This window comes from Leuresthes tenuis, unplaced genomic scaffold (assembly GCF_036924035.1).
Source record: "Leuresthes tenuis unplaced genomic scaffold, fLeuTen1.0.hap1 SCAF_13, whole genome shotgun sequence".
Classification (NCBI taxonomy): Eukaryota; Metazoa; Chordata; class Actinopteri; order Atheriniformes; family Atherinopsidae; genus Leuresthes; species Leuresthes tenuis.
This window is the reverse complement of record NW_027325367.1, coordinates 3,748,617-3,761,723: the sequence shown is the minus strand read 5'-3', so window position 1 is coordinate 3,761,723 and position 13,107 is coordinate 3,748,617. Positions and strand designations below refer to the sequence as shown.

At 43.3% G+C, this 13,107-nt stretch overlaps 2 protein-coding genes across 2 annotated transcripts; one reads left to right on the top strand and one right to left on the bottom strand.

Annotated features, from left to right (window-relative positions):
* Positions 1 to 251: 251 nt before the first annotated feature.
* On the bottom strand, positions 252 to 3,997 carry sprtn (SprT-like N-terminal domain). Its single transcript, XM_072362626.1, has 5 exons — positions 3,398 to 3,997; positions 2,697 to 2,796; positions 2,385 to 2,513; positions 2,031 to 2,301; positions 252 to 1,848 (listed from the first exon to the last, which is right to left on the bottom strand). The coding sequence occupies exons 1-5, from the start codon at positions 3,727 to 3,729 to the stop codon at positions 962 to 964; spliced, it is 1,719 nt and encodes a 572-aa protein (XP_072218727.1). The 5' UTR covers positions 3,730 to 3,997; the 3' UTR covers positions 252 to 961.
* A 536-nt stretch (positions 3,998 to 4,533) lies between these two features.
* On the top strand, positions 4,534 to 8,537 carry exoc8 (exocyst complex component 8). Its single transcript, XM_072362267.1, has 4 exons — positions 4,534 to 5,794; positions 6,307 to 6,560; positions 6,819 to 7,067; positions 7,471 to 8,537. Exons 1-4 carry the CDS (start codon positions 4,645 to 4,647, stop codon positions 7,873 to 7,875), a joined length of 2,058 nt encoding a protein of 685 aa, XP_072218368.1. The 5' UTR covers positions 4,534 to 4,644; the 3' UTR covers positions 7,876 to 8,537.
* The last annotated feature ends 4,570 nt before the right edge of the window (positions 8,538 to 13,107 follow it).

Sequence of the window (13,107 nt, the reverse complement as noted above, 5' to 3'; positions counted from 1 at the left end):
TGCTGTCTGACCTCTGACCTTTGCCCTTACCCTCCTCTTCCTCATTCTGTTCTCCCACCAGCACAGCCACGCCCACTCTGTCTGCCCTCCTCTTTGTTGAGCGTGACAAAAACTTTTAACCCACTCTGAGACTCCTCAGTCTCTAAGATCACAGATGCTGAATTTAAAAAGAAAATTATAAAAAAAAAAACTAAAACTCTCAGGCAAATGGAACAATAAAACTGTTTTATTTGACAGTAAAAATCCTAACAAAGCATACATTATAATTTCCTTTACAACAACAGATTTCTAAAAATGTAAAATAGTTACCAAAACATGTGGAACGTCCTCATTTCCTCTACTGGAGATGTCAGTGGTGAGGAAACATCTGTAGTATCAGTGTACAATCAAACAGCCTTGCACTGTGTGACCCTGCAGCTCAGTGCAGAGCAACTGTGAAGACGTGCAGAAATAAAAAAGCCAGCGAGTGTGAAATCTGATTCCCGCACATCAGCAGAAATCAGAGGGTGTCTGCTGCTGTTTGAAGGGGAAACATCAGACTACAAGAGCCACAACTCGACCCAGTCACCCTCAGAAGAGGCAGAAATAAGATGAACAGACACACACCACAACAGCTTCTGCATTTAAATAACAATGTGTTCAAATCACACCCATCAACTGTGAAATAATTTATCAATCTCTTCACCCCAGAAAGCACAGAGTTCTGTTAAAGTTGCAGGTAAAACCTTATAATTCAAGTCATGTTCAGTGTTATTTGTGTTATCTGTGAAACCCTGCAGGGGGCTGGAGGCACTCAGGAAAGAAGAAGGTTCAAAAACAAGGAGAATCAGGAAAAATAAACCGTTTCAGCTGTGAAACCAGGGTGAGCTCCATCTGTCCTCTTATTAAATCAGTGTATCATTTGACTAAAAGTCCAAGATCTCACAGTTACTTTAAACCTTAAAACCGCTTTAAAACTTCTTCAGGAGAGGCAAGAGTCCAGATGCTCATTGATCTTTGACTCCTGCACTTTTGCTTGGCACACGGGACAGCTGACCATCAGAGCAGAGGGGGGGGAGGTGGCGGCACCGCTGTGCAGTCCAGCAGAGGACTGAAGAGATGAAGAGGTGATGCTTGCAGTTCTTTGCTGCACTGCAGGTGATTTGGTCTTTATGGAATCGGTGCCCGGTGTCCTCTGGAAGAAATCAGAGATGCTGGCTGAGCTGTTATCCCACGGCCTCTTCCTGGAGGTCTGACCTCTGCCTGCAGCCTCTGATGTGGTGACACCGCCAGAGTCCCCGAAATACTTGGACTGAGCTGGTCCGGTAGTTCCTTGGGATGCTGATGAAAGTAGAGGTGAATTCTTCGTAAAGACGGAGGAGGTGGTGGTTGAGGAAGTCTTTGGCGATGACGGCGCGTCTCTTTTCGTCTCTGTGTTGCAGGACTGACTTCCTGACTTCCCGAGGCTTGTGTTGTTGAAGAGGTCCTGAATGGACTTCTGTTTGGGCTTATCTGCTCCTTGGCTGCCACTGCTGCTCTTGGATTTCTGGACTTTCACGGGCGAGCCGTTGATGTTGACGAAAACTCTGGTGTTCCCGACAGACCTCTTCACCGCTGGCTTCACCCCTGTGGAGGCAGGTGGTCTGATTGAGGTTCGGCTGCTGGAGATCCCTTTGCTTTGGTCAGAGAATCTGGAGGTTTTGGCTGGAGAGGCGGGGGTGAAGAGCTTCTTCTGAGAGGAGCCGGCGTTGGATAAAGGCACTGGTGTTGTGGAAGACATGGAGCTCTGGGACTGAGCTGGAACTCCACCCAGGAGGAAGCCTTTCCCACTAAATGGGATGATGTTCCTTATGTCCTGTGATCCAGAACCTGAGAAGGATAACAGGATAAATTAAAGTCCACCTTATGACACATATTAAACTCAGTAATCCATCACAGATCTAAATCTCACAGGCAGGAACTGACTGCGATGAGTCTGTAAACACTGTGCTGTGTCCTGTTGGCACTTCCTACTCCAGCTGAACTCTTTGGAAGGGCCACAGGTGAGTTACCTGTAGCTGTAGTTGAAGGCTTGTTATTTCCAGAGGCTTTCTTCCCTTCCTTCTTGCCTTTCTTGCCATATCCTTCAGGCTCCTTGACCTTGGTGTAAGTCCCACCACAGGTCCTCCGGTGATCCTCCCACCAAGGGTCCAGAGAGGACGGAGCCCGGTTCATGGCCCTCTTCACGAAGCCAAAGTAAGGCTTGCGGCTCTGGCAGGGCCCGTTGCATCGCCACCAGTGCTGCCGGTACACATCAACCTCATCATGGAAGGTGTGGTAGATCTGAGGAGAAGGGAAGAGAAAGGTTTCAGTTTTTCACTGGTTTATATCTACTGACAAGACGATTTTTGAGAAAACGAACCTACCGTGATATTGGTCCCACTGGCCTTGTTGATCCTGTTCATGTGTTTGCAGAACTCGGGTCCATGGCCGTCTCTGTCTCGGTTATTCTGGGTCACAAACAGGAGTGCGTGAATCATTTCATGGAGGAGGGTCTGCAGAAGCAAGAAAAGCAAAGGTCCTTTTCAGCAGTTCAAGCTTCGGTTTCACACACTGACACAAACAGAGCTAAAAATAAAAGGTCCAACATTCAGAAATACTGAATTTATAGTTTTAAGAAAATATAAATGCATCGCCAGTGACTCGATCAACTGCATATAGCAGGTTACTGAGCTCACCTGCACCAGGTCCTTTCTCGGTCTGAGCTTCAGCAGCGGCTCGCTGAGTCGGATCGAACACAGTCCACCTCGACCTTCATAAGAACACACACCAGCGCACCTACGAGGAAAAGCAAGAGGAGACATTAGACGCGTGCAACCACTCATTTATTGAACATATTATGTTTTCAGATCAGCAAAACTGGACAAAAACAAGATCATGACAACATTTAAATCATTTCAGGAAGCAACTGAACAAAAATGACTGAATTTCACATAAAAAAATGAACTAAGCGTGTTTTGAAATGTCCTGTTTTCTGTATTCTTGTTCGGTTTTGTGACATTTTGCTGCAGCATTTCTTAAAATAATGGTTTTCAGGGTTTTTTGGCGCTTTTTCTGGAATAATTTCATTCAGTCATTGAGTTTATCATAAGATATTTTCTCATCGTGTCCTGACACATGATATCTGTCATTATGTAGTTGTCCGTTTTAATGTTTTATCTCCCAAAATGTTCATTTGTTCCCTGAAATATTGGGTTGTGGCCTTGTTCTGTGAAATGTGTTGCTTCTGGTTTTATAATTGTGTGTAGTCAAATGTGTTGTCTTGTGTTTTACTGTGTACTTTTCTAATATGATGTGGTGTTTTTGTCACATTATCTTGTATTCTGCACCAGGGAAATCAGAGCAAACACAAAAACATAGAAAATAATAAGTGACTTGCAGTGTCATTCTGGGGCTCCACTTAACCTCCACTCCGCTAAGTTTACCCCAGAAGAACATGTCGTTAAACTCCAGAAACATGGCTCTGGCATCTGGGCTGGGGTCCAGCATCTCCCAGGACTCATCCACGATGCTCAGGGGCCGCTCAGGCTGGGGAGTCGGCTTCCAGACGGGGATAACAGCACTGCCACCTCCAGCTACCTCCACTTTGCGTTTCTTACTGCTTTGTCCGAGGTCATTATCCTCAAAGCTGTTTGATGAAAACACTGAAGTCTCGTATTCGTTGTTAAACTGCTCCTGCAGCTGAATAGCGAGCAGAAAGTCCTCATCCATAACAGCAGCAGAGAACAGCTGAAGCACAGCAGCTAACCGGCGACGTGGCTTCGATTTACGTGAACAATAACGAGCTAACGTGCTCAGCTAACGCTTCCCAAACAAATGGCAGCTTCGACCTGATCATTATAAAAGTCCTTAAAACTAACCAAGTCCACAAATACTCTAATTTGTGTCATAATTTCGGTAAAACCGGTCCCATTTTCTTATTAGCCGACAGTATTTTGTAACTGTCAGTCCAAAGCTAGCGCCAACACATTATTTGTTATGGTTGTGACGGTAGAAGCTACTTCCGGTAAGAATTTCAAAAGAAGAGTTCAGTGGCCGTTTATAATGAGTTGTGGCTTCAGTATGTTTATTTCTTAATTTCATATATATAATCAGATGACAGCTGTCTTCTTTTCTGTAGCATATGTTAATGTTTTTTTCAGCATTCGTAATATTATCTGTGCTATCACTTTTGATTTCCGTTACACCCTTGACTGAAACTTGACAAATGTAGGCGCCGGGAAACGCTGTACTCGAGGATTCTGGGATATGTAGTCATCTTTGGTTCAGCTGGTTGGCCAATAAAAACCTAACTAAAAAATAGAATTAGCAATATTTTGTTTAATTTGCAAGGAAATAGGATGGATCTGCACAAAATACACCGTATTTATATTTATTGGGCATTCAGTTAAAATATTTACACTTTTTAGAGTGAAATGATGTGAGTAAATAACGTTGTTTGGTCGTATACGATTGGTTGGCCATCTCTTTTCATGACGTTCCCGATCCGGGTGTCAACCAGTTTACAGCTTCCTGTTTGTGTTGAAGCGGATATGAAGGAGCTTCTGTGAACTCTTCCTCCGCCCAAATTCCTCCCTATTTGATCAACATTTTTGTTATAATAGATAAACGAACACACGACTAAACATGTCGGAAACCGGAAACCGACTGCGGAAACTTCTCGAATCGCCAAATTTCGAGCCGCAAAATTACGTCAAGCAGCTTTCTCAGCACTCAGATGGCGACAGAGATTTGCAGGAGCATCGTCAGAAAATACAAAACCTGGCCGACGAAACTGCCCAAAACCTCAAGAAAAATGTGTATAAGAACTACAGACAGTTTATCGAAACGGCCAAAGAGATTTCGTACCTGGAAAGTGAAATGTACCAGCTGAGCCACATCCTGACCGAGCAGAAGAGCATCATGGAGAGCATCACCCAGTCCTTACTGTCAACAGACAAGGATGAGACCTCCAAAGAGATGCAGGCTGCTTTTCCCAAGGAGACAGAGGAGCTGAAGCAGAGGACTCTCACTTCCCTGCTGGAGAAAGTAGAAGGAGCTAAGAACATCATGGACTCCCCAGGGAGGCACCTCGTCTACAATGGAGACCTTGTGGAGTTTGATGTAGACAACATGTCCCCCATCCAGAAGGTGCATGCTTTCCTGATGAATGACTGTCTCTTAATTGCCACCTGGCTGCCCAATCGCAGAGGCACGGTGAAGTACAAATACAACGCCCTGTATGACCTGGAGAGCTTCGCTGTGGTCAATGTAAAGGACAACCCTCCCATGAAGGACATGTTCAAGATCCTCATGTTCCCAGACAGTCGCATCTTCCAGGCAGAGAACAGCAAAGTCAAGAAGGAGTGGCTGGAGATCCTAGACGAAACCAAGAAGAATAAAGTGTCCAAAGACAAACACAAGAAAGAGGAGGAGCCCCCTACCTCTCCTATACGAGCTGAGGTGTCCACCAACCCTTTCGATGTGGAGGATGATGAGCCAGCAGGTGCTGAAGAAAGCGTGGACCTCAGCCTTGAGTGGATCCAGGAGCTGCCGGAGGATCTGGATGTGTGCATCGCCCAGAGAGATTTCGAGGGTGCCGTTGACCTGCTGGACAAGCTCAACGAATATCTGAAAGACCAGCCGGTCACCCAGAGGGTGAAGGAGCTCAGGTCCAAGGTGGACGAGCGTGTGCGGCAGCTGACCGAGGTTCTGGTGTTTGAGTTGTCTCCAGATCGATCACTTCGGGGTGGACCTAAAGCAACTCGGAGGGCTGTCTCCCAGCTCATCAGACTAGGTCTGTCTTTGTTTCTTTTCTTTTCCCTTAACAACATCTCACAAGAGGCCCATGCTAAAGATTTAATATGCTAATGCTAATTATGCAAACCTGTCATTTCAGTGTCTGTTTTTTTAATACTTTAATATAACTAAACATTACGATACTGCCATTAACACGAAATATATTAAAGGAAAGTGAAGATTTACATGTTTAACAAGTTTTTCTTTGGACATTTGCTGCTTCTTCACTCATCTTCAGAGGAATGTGTTCTTTTTTTTGTTAAGCCACTTAACTCATTCAGGCAGAGAAAAGGCTCCTAACTCTAGGGATGAACCAGTGTTGTGTCGACACATAACAGACAACTTAGCAAAGAAGCCGTCGTAACCTCTTCTGTTGCACTGTTCTTACCCTTTTTCACAACCCACCTAGATGAATAAGAACTGATACAAAGTTCTCCTCTGATATAATCCGTCTGCGTTGTCCTCACACACCAACTCTGTTTGTTTCTGCATGGGTTGTGTTGGTTTCAGGTCAGTCCACCAAAGCCTGCGAGCTGTTCCTGAATAATCGCGCTGCAGCAGTCCAGACAGCCATACGGCAGCTTCGCATCGAAGGAGCCACGCTGCTCTACATCCACAAACTCTGCAACATCTTCTTTACAAGCTTGCTGGAGACTGCCAAGGAGTTTGAGATGGACTTTGCCGGAAACACAGGCTGCTACTCTGCCTTTGTGGTCTGGTCCAGATCAGCCATGAGCATGTTTGTGGATGCTTTCAGCAAACAGGTAGGTTTCATTTCTGGGGTTTTCTTTGGCCATGGAGGTATCATTTAGTACTGGCTCTTTGGATATAAAATCAGCATGACAAACAAAACATCTAACAGAATCTGGAAGAGGAATGCCTGTCAAAGAGTCTTTACAGTGCTTCCAGCTGAAATAATATTAAAGAGTTAGAGTATATACTGTATATACAATAATGGGGTTGTGTAATCCAACAGAAGTACTGTTGAATATTCAGAAGCTCGTGGTTTTTCTCTTTCCCAGGTGTTTGACAGTAAGGAGAGCCTGTCGACCGCAGCAGAGTGTGTTAAAGTGGCGAAAGAACACTGTCAGCAGCTGACTGAGATCGGCCTGGACCTGACCTTCACTCTGCAGTCGCTGCTGGTCAAAGACATCAAAGCAGGCCTTCAGAGCTACAAGGACATTATTATCGAGGCCACCAAACATCGGAACTCTGAGGAGATGTGGAGGAGGATGAACCTAATGACCCCCGAGGCTCTGGCAAAACTCAAGGTGGAGTTTAACTTTGTGCTCTTGGAAGTGACAGGAACCACACAGGAAACAACTCATTTCCTGAGGTCATACTTTGTAAATCTATGACTTAAATCTCTGAAGTGTTTCTGTCTTTCTTGGAATATCAGCCTTCATGTTGGTTGTGTAATATTTGCTTTATTATAATTAGGGCTGAGCGATTTTTATCGATACCGCAATATATATCGATGTTTTGTTTCCCGATAAAATATTGATTTTTCAGCCTTTTCAAATCATATCGCATTGATTTAATACTATAAAATCATATCGAATCATTGGCTGAATGCAATGTATCGTATCGTGAGATTAGTGTATTGCTACAGCCCTAATGATAATACATATAATCGATATGTTTCATGACACCAGTCAACAAACTGTCTTTCAGGACGAGATGCGCAGCTGTGGCATCAGCTTCCAGCAGTACACAGGCGATGACTGTTGGGTGAACCTGAGCTACACCATCGTGGCCTTCACTAAGCAGATGATGAGCTTCTTGGAGGAAGGCTTGAAGCTCTACTTCCCTGAGCTGCACATGGTGCTGCTGGAGAGCCTGAGGGAGATAATCCTAGTGGCCGTGCAACACGTGGACTACAGCCTCCGCTGTGAGCAGGACCCTGAGAAGAAGTCCTTCATCCTGCAGAACGCTTCCTTCCTCCACGACACCGTGCTGCCGGTGGTCGAGCGGAGGTTTGAGGAGGGCGTTGGCAAGCCGGCCAAACAGCTGCAGGACCTGAGGAAGAGCACAAGGCCGGTGCGGATCAACCCTGAGAGCACTACATCCCTGGTCTGACACCAGGAGGAACTCTGGCTCCTTTGACAATTATAAAAAAGGATTGTGGCCTCAAAACATTACACCCTGCAATTTCAACTCTCTTTTTAGAGCTAACCACAACACTAGCATCGGTTGTTTTAATACTGCAGGTCATGAAATGACGAGTATCACAGGGAACTGGCACGAGTTAAAAGGGATTTTGCACCTGAATTTCTTCACCTTTGCTAATTCAGCTAATGATGGAAAATCAGTTATTGTTGGTTTCAGAAATACATCCCACCGCATTCAGTTTTCCTCAGCTGTGGAAATGTTTCTTTTGTCCTTTGTGCAGATAAGAAGCTCTTGGGATGTGTCCTGAACATACAAACGGCTGACGAGTGTAAAGTTTCTGCCCAGTCTAACAGGAACGTGTGCATATTTGTGTGCATGTGGGACCCTGTTTACTGATTACAGATATCTGCAAACATCTGCTCGCCAGTGAGGATGTTTATGCTGCTTCAGAACTTTAATATGATGTTTGATTCACCGTTTTTGATTAGACTTTAACATATTCCAGTATATAGACTGATTGAAAGGGAAGACTGAAAAGAAAATGCACTCAAATGTTCTCTGTTCGCCAAAATGCTTGAATTCCTGTTTGATTGTTACATATTAAAATGAATAAAGATAATTATGCACAAGTGAAGTCTGTATTTTTTTTATTGGAAGGACAGAAGACAATTAGAAGCTTTCTGTTTCTAATATGAAGCTGAATAAGTGATATTTCTAACATATTTCTCATCTTTGCTTCACACATTCAGACCTGATGCATTATGCAGGCGTATGAAAGAGAAAGTACGCAATCTTTTTACAAATAGAGCAAAATAATCATTAAAAAAATTCAGCTGGTCCATTAGATGTCTTAAAATCAAGTAAATATAACCTCAGATGGACAACAACACATGACATGTTACATTACATCATAATTTATTTAACAAATCTTAAGACAAAGTACAGAAACAATGTGAAAAACTGTCCAGCTTCACTGTTTCCACAGGAATTAAGAGATTAAGTAGCAGCCAGATGGTGCTGATGAAATGGGCCGGATTATCAGAGGTTTGCTGGTTTGATGCATGATTCAATGATCTGGTGACCGACTGCTGAAATTCAAATGATAAGAAAAGACTTCATTATATTTCCTGATTCTCATCTCTTGGTTTTATTGCCCTCTTGTGGCTGCTCTGAATGTGGAACTGTCAGAAATGAAGGTTGATTTATGTTATGAGATGGTGATAATTCAGATCCTGACTTTCATATTCAGCCTATCTATAATTTTTGCCATAAAGTACAATGTTAAGCTGTGTTTTTTCTGGGCAACCTCTTAGAATCCACAGACTGGTGAGGCTTCTGCAGTGAAACCCCAGTCTGGCCAGTTTGAGCTGCATCAAAGCAACACAGAATCAACGTGTCACAATGTCAGAGGCAGATATTTTTAGACCCACGATTGTTCTGCTTCGCAGCTCATCTCATTATAATCACCGATGTGACTGTGGGCTGGAGGAAAGCTGCGGGTAAAGTTATCAGCGTATTCCCAGAGAACCAGCATCAGGCTGGTGGGGCTGTTTGAGAGGAATTCATTCAGTCAACACCCTGAGGGACAATTCAGAGCAGTAGATAAGCAGTATTTCTAATGTTGCACATGGATAAATACAGAAGGGCTGTACTTAAATAGTTCATTTCATATCATCATCATGATGATGGGGGCTGAGAACTCTCATTTAATCTGATAATGTTGTAAACATATGAAACCCAGACTTTTTACTGCTTTTTCAGGCTGGATCACAGGGGCAATAATCTGAAAAGAGATCCCCAGACCTCCCTCTTCCCAACCTCTTCTGGTTGACATCAAGGCACGATAAATCACTTCTGTTGTGGGTCCTGGGTCTGTCTCCTTCTGCTGGGACTTACCCAAAAACCTTCCCCAGGGATATCCAGAAGGCATCCCGACCAGATTCCTGAAACACCTTAAGTTGCCCCTTCATAGATTACCATCTTATCATGGTGGAGGGCTTTGAATGCCCAGTGATCCTATGAGGAGCAGTGATTTAATGACCCTTGTGATGGATATAGCGTGGAGCACACATCCCTCTCCTGGTTAGGAAAACTGAGGCTCCACCTTGTAGTCACCCATGCAGAAGAGGCTTGTCGGTGACTGCCTGCTGGTCAGCTTGGGGCCCAATAATTTTGATATCTTATTTCCTATAATGCAATATGGAATGTACTTTTGTTTCAATATGAAGGAAACTGATGTATACTATTTTATTAAATGTAGCCAAACTAGCTCTTCCTTTGCTGCTGTTTTAAAAGGACATGTTAACAACTCCTTTTTTCCTTTTTTGGAAGCATCTCATTAAAGTTTGCTATAACTTTAAAAGCCATTTGGACTTCGTGCTGCATGTCCTCGTAATGAATGACAGAAAATCAATAAATCTCTCTGCAGTTAAAAGCTAAAGGTCAGTTTAAGAAATACAACTGGAGGAAAGTAGCCTGCAAGCATAGTGTGTGAGGAGTTGTTTGCCATATTCATGCTGCAATGTGCATGTGCAGATGCTCACTTTTATTTCACCACAAAAAAAATCTGAAAGCCTGATAAATGGAAAATCTGTGCCAGTGGGTGGGATTAATGCTGCTCCCCCACGGCTGCTGTCTGCTCTGTTAAATGTTTGGTTAACACAAAGGTTACTGGATCAAACCAGCTCAGATGTTCCCTCATTTATCATGAGTCTGAAAGATCTCTGCTGGGATCCATCTGATTGTTATGTGGTGCAGAATATGCTTTCACCACTGCGATCATGTTTCATCTGTCTCAGACCGACAGGCGGAACAAACGCAGAGTTTAAGGCAGTCACAGCAAATGATTATCATTATCATGGCCACCATTATTGTTGACAGAATGATGTCACTTAAAGTCTCTCTGTTCCTTGTACCAACAGTAACAAGATCACAAGATAAAAGTTAGCCAACTTTTAAGGATCCTTTTGATTTAAGTAGAATAAAATTCCTTCATTACTTCCTTTGAAGTTTAGTCTGTACTTACAGTAAACAAGACTTTACTGTAAGTACCCCCCCCCCCATCTATCATTATGAGATTTGAAAACATCAGATCACTTTCAAAGTCTGGATGAATGCTTTCTGCACACATCAGTCCTTCAATAATATAATGTTTTGCACTTGGATGTAAGACTCAAAATGCAGGTGAACTGTGGAAGAGCGAGATGAAGGAACTGGAATGATCTAATTTTGCAAAAAAGAAACACTGTGCAAAATAAAGAAATGTACCCTAAAGAAACAAACCACAACAACCCAGGCAGCAACAGAGGAGTGACACTGATGAGGACATTAAACAGAGAAAACCAGGGAGAATATGCACTGGGAGAGGTGATTGGGTAAGTGAACGCAGGAGAGCTCATTAGAAACAGGGAGCAGGTGGCGAGATGGTAAGATGGAGAACAAAAGAAGATGAGTGGGGACATCTAATGACTATGACAGGTCAGATTATGGACTAAAATAAAGAGTTCCTAGCTAATGAAACACACAATTAATAAGTCTCCTACTAAATGAATTCAATTATGTTAACACTGACTTAACATAAGGCTTTTAAAAAGCAAAACCACAAGAAAAAAGACGACAAATTAGTACAGAAAGAGAACACAAAGCCAAGTAAAACATCTGACAATAGAGAATTCAGAAAATAACTCGAACCGTGATTAAAAATAAGTGAAGAATGCAGCATATAGAATATACCATGAGTCTGGTGTAATATTCCCTCCTGTTCAGCTACTGACACACATCACAGACTTTACTCAGGTATGAAGCGACTGATAACCCTGCTCCATCCTCCCACCTGACATGCATGGCATCTCTCAACCTTATTTGTGGCCCACATGTTCCCTCATATCACTGGTTTAGACTGGGCCCAACCAAGCTCTCTGGAAACCAAGGGGCCAACAAATTACCCCAGGCTCCAGTCCTGCTTCCCCTGTTGTAGGCAGGACAGATATTTCCAAAATGCCCTTACCCATACAGGTCTAATACGTCATGTTTGTCTGGATCTTCACTTGTTTGTGTGCGCAGACCCTGCCCGGAGCAATTAGCTTTAGAAAATTTGGGTTCTCCTGACAACACAAGCCTATCTTAAGTAACCGTCCCTGATGTCTGCCTTTACAGGCCAAAGGGACAAACTATGAAGTGATGGTGGGTTTATTCAGGCCCAGTTTCCCATTAGAAAATGTTGAATATTTACTATTACCTGAGTGCATTAAATCTTTGCAAGTTCCAAACTTGATGGCAGCAACACGTCTAGAAAAAGTTGCAGCAACAAAAAGTTGTCAGTAAGTTGTACTGAAAGGAAAACAGGTGGAGGAACACGCTACAAATAATTTGGTTAATTGGCAACATGCCGGTAACACTATTAGTTTTAAAGTAGCACCTTAAAGAGGCAGAGTCTCTCAGAAGTAAAGATGGGCAGAGGTTCAGCAGTCTGCTAAGAAATCTGTCTGCTAATTGTGAAGGAAATTCAGGATAAAGTTCCTAAATGTAAAGCTGCGAAGTCTTTGAATATTCCATCATTTACAGTCCACAATATCATCATGAGATTGAGAAAATATGGAGATATCACTGTGTGCAAGGGAAAAATCACACAGGATGCCTTTCAAGATGCCTTTTAAGCTTGAACGGGCTAAACTCTTCTACAGAACTTACGCAATAACTGAGGCTCAGGTCCATTGGTCTAGTTATGGGTCCATGTCCAACATTAAGATCCTTTTCTTTTAAATCATCAGTTGCAGTTAAAGCTAAAAGAAAAACAAGTATATTTGCATTTAGTCATTCAACATTTGACACTTTCATTCAATGCAATTTACAAATGAGAACCCAACATTCAAGCTGCAGTGCAGTAAAAATCCTGGTCTATACATCAGTGCCGTCACGGTTTATTTTCCGTTCCATGTCTTGTCATTTCCTGTTTTATTTTGAAAGATCACTAACCTTGTCCTCTCGTTTCAGGTGACTTGCCCTTCCTCCCGTGTCAAGCGTCTGATTGTCTTCCCTGATTCCCAAGTGTTTCCACCTGTTTCCCTTGGTCCCTCGTGCTTAAATAGTCTGCGTTTCCCTTGTCTCGTCGCCAGTATGTTGTCTCATTTTGAGCGTCATTACCAGCCACCTTGTCTTGTCTCGTCTCGAATCCACGAGCCTGCAGCGAGCGACTCTCCT

Bases quoted from the DNA above. Each gene is read 5' to 3' on its own strand.
- sprtn (XM_072362626.1), bottom strand. From the start codon at position 3,729: ATGGATGAGGACTTTCTGCTCGCTATTCAGCTGCAGGAGCAGTTTAAC. The intron at 2,514-2,696 runs GTGAGCTCAGTA...TTGCTTCTGCAG, and splicing joins CGAGAAAGGACCTGGTGCAG to ACCCTCCTCCATGAAATGAT. The intron at 1,849-2,030 runs GTAACTCACCTG...TATCCTTCTCAG, and splicing joins GCCTTCAACTACAGCTACAG to GTTCTGGATCACAGGACATA.
- exoc8 (XM_072362267.1), top strand. From the start codon at position 4,645: ATGTCGGAAACCGGAAACCGACTGCGGAAACTTCTCGAATCGCCAAAT. The intron at 5,795-6,306 runs GTCTGTCTTTGT...TGTTGGTTTCAG, and splicing joins CTCCCAGCTCATCAGACTAG to GTCAGTCCACCAAAGCCTGC. The intron at 6,561-6,818 runs GTAGGTTTCATT...TCTCTTTCCCAG, and splicing joins TGGATGCTTTCAGCAAACAG to GTGTTTGACAGTAAGGAGAG.